This window comes from Capsicum annuum, chromosome 9 (genome assembly GCF_002878395.1).
Source record: "Capsicum annuum cultivar UCD-10X-F1 chromosome 9, UCD10Xv1.1, whole genome shotgun sequence".
NCBI classification, from domain to species: Eukaryota; Viridiplantae; Streptophyta; class Magnoliopsida; order Solanales; family Solanaceae; genus Capsicum; species Capsicum annuum.
In genome coordinates this window covers 176,657,090-176,665,820 of record NC_061119.1, presented here as the reverse complement: position 1 = coordinate 176,665,820, position 8,731 = coordinate 176,657,090, and the positions used below count along the sequence as shown (strand labels likewise).

Here is an 8,731-nt window from a genome sequence, read left to right as displayed (position 1 = left end):
GTCTAAAGAAGAGTTATTTAACAAAAAATAGAAAGTTCAAATCATTTATCATTTTTTAACTTTATACTTTTAATATATTATAAATATAGATTATAGATAGATAGATAGATATAGGTTATAGTTATAAATTAGAGATATTAAAGTGTAAAATTTTTTTAAAAATTAATTTAAATTTTTATATTTTATTAACATTTTTTATAATACATAAAATCATTTAATTTAAACCATGTTTTCCTCCTCTTTGAACTCCTCTATATTGACGAATCTATCTTCAACAATAAATACTGTAGTCGGCAATCTTCACGCTACTCACTCACTTTGAACAGTTCTCACATTTTCGTCTCCCCATTCTTCTCCGCCGCACCTGTTCCTACCCAAATGACGACATCCATGTTGGCATATCTGGCTCGCAGAACCCCATCCACTGGCGCGTCGTACCTCACGCGCCGGGGATTCGCATCGGACTCCGCACCGGTCAGGAAAGTCGCTATTTTAGGTGCAGCCGGAGGGATCGGACAGCCTTTGTCACTTTTAATGAAGCTTAACCCTTTAGTTTCCAGACTTGCGCTTTATGATATTTCTGGCACTCCCGGTGTTGCTGCTGATGTCAGCCATATCAACACCAGATCTGAGGTAAATCTCGTTTCTAGTTTTTTTCAGCACACGGTGGCGGATCCAGGATTTTCATTAACGTGTTCGAAAGTAGAAATGTAGTGGTTGGAATTTGAATTTGGAACTTCGAAGTGAATTTTGAATTTCCTCTTAACCACTGAGTCAACTTCTAGTCTTCTGTTCAGGGGATTCAAAATATATTTATATATATACCAAAAAAAATAAAAAAAACCTTATATATACGGTGTAATTTTTAGTTCAGGAGGTTCGGGTGAACACAATCGCCTCCTCCTGTATCCGACATTTGCAATGTTTCATATTTTACGCTCTTCGTGGTGAGTGTGTGGTTCTAGTTTTTAAGTTCTAGAATTTTAATGTATCAGTGTATTTTGATGAATTCAGTGAACTTGATCTTTTTTTTGTTTATTGATTTTTTTTTTGTGTTTGTTTTGCATGTTGATCTATCTTTGTATGTTGTGTGAAATTGTACCTGTCATTTCGTTGAGTTTTATTTGATTTTCATTACAGTGTGCTAATTTTATGTCAGGTACCTGTTTCTTCGTTGAGTTTTATTTTGATCCTTGTTGTATTGTGCTATATCTTATCATAAACAAAATCTTACCCAATTTATATCTTAAACGGGAGTTTGACCATGTTTCATTGTGAAATTTGAAAAAAAGGTAAAATGATATTGGAAAATTGGAGTTGTGGTTGGCCCTGAATACAAATTGGAGGTTTTTTTGATATTTTGTGAGTAATTTGGAGTGAAAAAAGTGAACTTTTTGTTGTTTTACAAATTTTTGAAAATTCCAGAATTCAACTTTCAGTTTCGAAATTTTATGGCCAAACATGTTTTCCGGAGTTGAACTCTGGAAATAGTGAAAAATTTTCATGTTCAAAGCATTTCTGGAAGGTAGTTTACTTATTTCTACGTTTTGATATGAATTCAACATTCAATTAAATATACATGTACTCGCAGCTGTTCGAGTTGGGGTTTATTTTCAATAATATGGATGTCCCGACAGACCACCTACTTTTATCCTAATGATATGATACGCTGCACAATAATCCAACAACAACAACAACAACAAACCCAGTGTATTCCCACCTAGTGGGGTCTGGGGGGGTAAGATGTACGCAGTCCATACCTCTACCTCTAAAGAAGTAGAAAGGCTGTTTCCGATAGACCCCCGACTCAAGTCACGAGATACCACACAAACTCATAGTAAAGCACAGAACTAGATTACATAACATAAATACGGCACCCATAAGTATTAGAAAACAGTGGAAAGCACACAGATTCGTAATAAAACATGGAACACGGAATCATAACAGGAATAAAACCCCCACCAAGTAATTCCCTACACTAGCGACCCAAACCGGCCCTAGTCTTCTGCCCTAATTCGTGTCCTCCAGGCCTTCCTATCTAGGGTCATGTCCTCGGTGAGCTGTAACTGCTCCAAACAATGGAATACTTCTATCCCACTTACCTCACCTGCAATCCACAAGCTAAATGACCTCTCAATGTCTGATACTATTCCTTGTCCATTGGCTTTTTTGTGGATTTGCAGGTTTTGGGTTTTGCAGGAGAAGAACAGCTGGAGAAGGCTTTGAAGGGAGCTGATGTTGTCATTATTCCGGCTGGTGTGCCACGAAAGCCTGGTATGACCCGTGATGATTTGTTCAACATTAATGCTGGTATTGTTAAATCTCTTTGTGGAGCCGTTGCAAAGTATTGCCCTCATGTAAGTATCCATATTGGTTTACATATGACTTTAGTTTTGTTGGCGTAGCAAATACTGACTTTTCCTCTTTCCTCTTTCCTCTTTCCTCTTTCCTCTTAACGCCTCCCCTCAAATCTCCAAAAGGCACTTGTTAATGTGATCAGCAACCCCGTGAATTCCACTGTCCCAATTGCATCTGAGGTGTTCAAGAAGGCTGGAACCTATGATGAAAAGAGACTTTTTGGAGTGACCACACTTGATGTTGTTAGGGCAAAAACTTTCTACGCTGGAAAAGCTAAAGTTAATGTTGCTGGTATGCATCTTTGTGATTTCTTGGTTTGGGTATTGTATTAAACCATCAATTCAAGTTCTTATTCCCTACTTAAATTGCTTTGTTCCAGATGTCAATGTCCCCGTGGTTGGTGGTCATGCTGGAGTAACTATTCTCCCGCTATTTTCCCAAGTAGTCTTTCTTTTCTTCTGTTTTGTCTAACTTATTTAAAAATTATGTTTACATTGTATTGACTCATAAAAAAAGATTAATCCACCTTGTAACTTTACTAAGTTTTGTCTTGTTAACTGTAAATGTTGCAATAGGCCACTTCAAGTGCAAACTTGGCAAATGAAGAAATTGAGGCACTCACCAAGCGTACCCAAGATGGTGGCACTGAAGTTGTGGAGGCTAAGGCTGGAAAGGGTTCAGCCACCCTCTCGATGGCGTATGTTTGGACTCATGCTCTCTATTACGTATATAGGTTTTGATGTTTTCATGAAAAATTTCTCTTTTTGGTGGAAAGAACTTTCTGGTATTGACAAGGAACACTTGCATAACTATCGCTAACGAGAGTCAAATTCTTGCAAAGCTTTGTCATAGAAAAAACTGTACTCGATCCATTGCACTTTATGTGACCACATTTCTTTTCTAGTCCTTTCAAAAAAGAAAGACGTCTTTCTAAATCTGGAAATAATTTATGAAACTTCTCATTTTAACCTTACTGAGATAGTTATGACATGTGTAAGAGAACAAGTCGCGGAGTTCTTTTATTTCTTAAACTTAATGTCCAGTCTAATAGGTTTCACATAAATTGAAATGTGGGGGTATATTTCAACAGGTTTTCACAATACTAATATACAACATGATGATGATCACACCAACCTTTTTCTGCGTGTATTGTCACATCTCACATGTCACAACTGGAAATAGCACATGCTGCATAGTGATCAACATTGCACAATCTTGATTATGTCTTGAATATTAAGTTTTTATTGAAGAGAATTACTTACAAGAAAGTAGTGAAGAGAACTTGCCCCACTCAGGTTATTAGTAGAAGATATGGTGATAAAAAATAAAAAGACTTCTTTTTTGTTAGTGGTCCTAACCACCTTATTTGCGTATTTTCCTTTGTGATTACTTGGTTTTGAACAATTTGTTTCACTTCTGCAGCTATGCTGGTGCCATATTCGCTGATGCTTGCTTGAAGGGACTGAATGGGGTTCCAGATGTTGTGGAGTGTTCATTCGTACAGTCAACTGTGACAGACCTTCCATTCTTTGCATCCAAGGTAATGATATCCTCTTCTAATCCTAAATATGGTACTTGTGTGCCTATTTGCCTTTAAACATATGTGTGTCTTGCCATTGTTCTATTTTGCATCTGGATTGAGATCTTTATTTTCTGCAAACCGATGACATTGTTTTCAACTGTGGGAATAATTTGGCGATCCCTCTCATAGTGAGTATATTAAAACGGGTGATTGAGGACGTAAGGAAACATGAAAGCTATCAAATTTTGATTTCCTCGGACATGATGGCAGTGTCGTTCTTTCTATTCAGCCTGTTGTGCGAGTTTTGACAGGTTGCATTCTGCCAAACAGAATTTCTTTTCAAAATGTTGTATTTATGAGTTGAGGTATCACCAGTGGACGTTTAAGTATATTCATCAACAGAATGCTGTTAGTTCTTTTGTTTAGTTTGATTACTGTTGAATTTGTGCAGCGTTGCAGAAGTGTTGGTAATTCGTTATCTATGAACTAAACATGAATGGGTAGTTTCATTCTAGAACCGTCCTGTGGCTAATAAAATTATGCCTCACATGATATTCATACACTATATTAGTCTCTTTTTTTACTCCAACCAGTTCGGGGTTTAGATTTAGTAGATTCCCCTTGTTGGTTTTCGTGCTTCTGAGTTTGACACTTTTTTCAACTCTTTTCAGGTGAGACTTGGGAAAAATGGTGTGGAGGAAGTCCTAGGATTAGGCGCACTTTCAGACTACGAGAAACAAGGTCTTGAAGCTCTTAAACCAGAGCTGAAGTCGTCCATTGAGAAGGGAATCAAATTTGCTAATGCCTGATTAAACGAAAAAAATGATACTTCTCAGGTTCCCCAGTTCCAATTTTGGATACATCGAGTGATTGGGTTAATCTTTCACGAGTTCCTTGCTGCCTGAGGCATTAGATTTAGCTGTTATAATCGAAGAGCGTAGAGCGTAGAGCGTAGACGTTAGATATACCATATCTTTGTAGAAAATAATCATTGGCAGACTTGTGATGGGTGCATTTTCCTTCAATAATATACAGCGTTAAACCTGCTACTACATGCATGTGATTTGTATTCTACTATTCTTCAGTGGGAAATGCAATATAAGAACCTGCAACGAAAGAAATTCTATACCCCTCCTTGAGGGAAGTTGCAGTTGGATTGATTTGATTTCTTATAGGGTGTGTTAGATAAATTTTCTTCAATTTTCTGATGTTTGATCAACTTTGTGAAAAGAATAAATTTAGTAAGTTGTATCTAGGCTAGAGAGCAGAGGGCTCGTGCATCAAGGGGGGACGACGACTAAGTGTTGGTGGAGGGTGCTTCAAGGGGGGACGATGACTAGGACGATGACTAAGTGTTGGTGGAGGAAGTGACAGTTCTATTTTCATAGACTTTTGAATGACGAGGGGGACTAATGTTTCATGCTGGAGGACTTGGAGCATTTAGAGAGATGTCGTCGATACAATTATTGTAGGCGTATCAAGGTTGAGGAGTTTAAGGATGTTAATTGTAGGATGCATAGCGGTAGGGCAATTAGGTCAGGTGAGATTGTTCTGGGATATTTGTTCTGGGAGATTTTTGAAGAGTACTGGCGGGGCAGGTATGGAGTGACAGATAAGGTTTTTTAACATCATTTTTTGAACAGTGAAGATGCCAAAGCTTGGAGATGGAGTACAATTATTTCGTTTTATAAGAACGATAAGGACATTTAGGGTTGTAACAACTAGAGGAGTGTCGGGTTGTTGAGTCATATTATGAAGGTTTGGGAAAAGTTGGTAGAGTTGAGGCTGAGGAGGATCGTGATTATTTTTGTGAATCAATTCGGTTTCATACCAGGTCGCTCGACTACTAAAGTCATTTACTTTGTGAGGAGGTTAGTGGAGTAGGTTAGGGACAAGAAGAAGGACTTGCACATGGTGTTTATTGATTTTGGGAAGGCGTACAACAAAGTCTTCAAGGGGATTTTGTGGAGGTGCTTGGAGGTTAGAGGAGTATCCATGACGTACATTAGGTCGTTCAGGATATGTACGATGGAGCAAAGACTCGTGTAAGAATGGTAGAATTCGGAGCACATTCCTGTTTTGACAGGGTTGCATTAGGGATCGACTCTTAACTTGTTTTTATTTGTCTTGGTGATTGATGTTTTGATGTGACGTATTTAAGGGGAGGTGCCTTACTGTATGTTATTGGTGATAATGTTGTACTAATTGTTGAGATTCGAAAAAAAAGTCAATGATAACCTGGAGGTTAGAGACAACCCTAGAGTCTATAGGATTTAGGTTGAGCAGGATCAAGACGGAAGACTTGAAATGTAAGTTCAGTGATTTGACAAGGTTGACTAAACTTGAACATCAAGAATGACCAATCAAGCAATGTTTATCAATCTTGTCAATGGTGAAGCTAAGACTGAGAGTTTGTTGTTCTGCCAAGCCAAGATTATTCCCTTTAAGTCAAGTATCATGAGTATGAAAAGGAAAATAGAAAGAATCAGAGGAATAATGACTAATCTTTGAGGTGTATTTGATATGCCATTAGATTTTCTAGAACCATTATGCGTAATTGATTTTATTGCTCCCATATAAACTATGGAGTCTCCCGTATTGACGACCTCATCAATACCTGATTCTGATGCACAAGTATCTCCAAGCCTGTATTCAGTCGTACTATAAAAAACACTCAATGGGTTGACAAAGATGGGCAAGGAAAATGAAACAGAAGGAAAGGTCTCTAATCATAAGGCAGGGTCATCTCAACAACTTGATATGTATAAGTTATTCAAATAAAAGAAAGAAAATAAAGATAGAGTTAGGAATTTGAACTTTCTGTTATGTGTTGTATTTCGTGATTCTCATTTCCATTTGAATGCATACCTAAAAAAACTAGCAGTTATAGGGCAAAATGATGATACTAAGATAAAACTTTTTATCAGTTCACTTACAGGTCTAGCATTGATGTGGTACATAGAGATGGATACAAGCAAGTGGGTCTCTTGGAATAGTTTGACAAGTGATTTTATTGGGCGATTCGACAATAGACTGAAGAGAAAGTACATATTAGAAATTCTAAGACATAGTAGAGTTGATTTGTTTGAGCCACAATTCAAAGATAAGGAAATGACAATTGTCAACGAGGCACCACAACCTCCAAAGCTCGAAGTGAGCAAACCCCAAGCTATAACTCTCTTAGATGAATCGTCGTTAATTATTTTTGAAATGTTGAGGTCATATGGTATTCTGCAACCAAAGTCTGTTGGTTCCTACTATCTTTCAAGTCTTTTCGTTGATCCCAAAAAAATATTGTGCTATCCATTTTGGCATGCCTGGTCATGACATGGATGAATACTTCCAGTTGAGGAGAGAACTACAAAATTTGATAAGCAATGAGATGATAGTAAAAAACAGTCCACCTCAACTGATATCGTATCCACCCTCATAAATCATTCAAAACCAAATTGTGTCTAAGCCTATTATCCTCAATCATCCACAATCTCATCCTCAGACTATTTGATACCCACCTTCACCGATTTCTCCAACATTAAAATACATTTCTGTGTCTTATCAAAATTCACTAGCAAATCAATAATTCAATCAATCTGCTAGACCTCGACCTAAGTTTCAGAAAAAGTTACCAAGACAGTATACTCTTTTGGCTGAGTCCATAGACCAACTTTATGAGAGATTAAAGGTAGTTCATTATATTGTTTTAATTCCTACAATTGTAATGGGTACATGTGTAAATTGACTCGATCACTCTAGAACATGTGCTTATCATTTTGAAATTAAAGGAAACAACACTGAAGAATGTTGAAATTTAAAAGACATAATTTAAACGATAATTTATATTAAGGTGATAAATGTGACAGAGACAAATCTCAATGTTGATTAATTTTCTAAGCATGACTTGCACTTGTTTGACATTGAAGAAGGGGAAACCATGTTATTTTTCTTTTTTGAGCTCCCAAACATCTGAAATTAGTTTAAGCATTTCATTTTTATGCTTTTCTTTTATGTAATTAAAACTACGTTTGACCTGATTCTCCTATAATAGAAATACGCAGGTACTTATTTAATGAGTCCGATCTCATCATAATAAAAATTCCCTTTTACTCTATGTTTGACCTCTTCGAAACTCTTTATGAAATTAGATGGACTGGCAAAGTGATTGAAAAGTTGATATTGAACATCAACCGACTTTATTCATTTCCTTAACTCCTTCAATATTCATTGCCACTGCAATTTCAAGTTTGACATCTTAACATTCTTTGAGTATCATGCCAATCGTTTGAAGTTATAAGTTTCATAACTATTCTATTTCATGCATTAAAAACTTATATCACTCATTTGGTCCTACAATTCATCTGTTTATTTGACTTTGAGCCCTCTTTGCGAGTGTCTCTTGTTTTTTATATTATTATTATTATTATTATTATTATTATTATTATTATTATTAATATTATTATTATTATTATTATTATTATTATTATTATTATTATTATTATTATTATTATGTTTTAACCTTATCTATGCTACATGATTTGTGTTATATTTTTTTGAAAGGTTGTCTAAATATTTGAACATTGAATCGACTAAGAGTCTGCAATTTGAAAAATATGCCTAACCATCTCGATTTTTTTTCTAACACAAATTTTATTTCTTCCCCAACAAAAAATTCATTCTTGTCTATATTTTCTTATTTGTCTCCTTAACAAATATTTTTGACACACGTCAATCTTGGTATTTTGCAAAATATGGTAATACATGATGAGGATTCACCTACACTGCAATAAAAGTTTCTTAACTTAGAAAAGAGGTTGGATAAATGTCTACGTTTTAAAGGCATTTATTACTTGAGGC

General features: G+C 36.0%; 1 protein-coding gene across 1 annotated transcript; it reads left to right on the top strand.

The window, feature by feature from the left end:
- The first annotated feature begins 205 nt into the window (after nt 1–205).
- LOC107842361 (malate dehydrogenase, mitochondrial) lies at nt 206–5,040 on the top strand. Its single transcript, XM_016686159.2, has 7 exons — nt 206–633; nt 2,184–2,357; nt 2,481–2,649; nt 2,738–2,799; nt 2,934–3,055; nt 3,781–3,898; nt 4,552–5,040. The coding sequence occupies exons 1-7, from the start codon at nt 379–381 to the stop codon at nt 4,687–4,689; spliced, it is 1,038 nt and encodes a 345-aa protein (XP_016541645.1). The 5' UTR covers nt 206–378; the 3' UTR covers nt 4,690–5,040.
- Nucleotides 5,041–8,731: the final 3,691 nt, after the last annotated feature.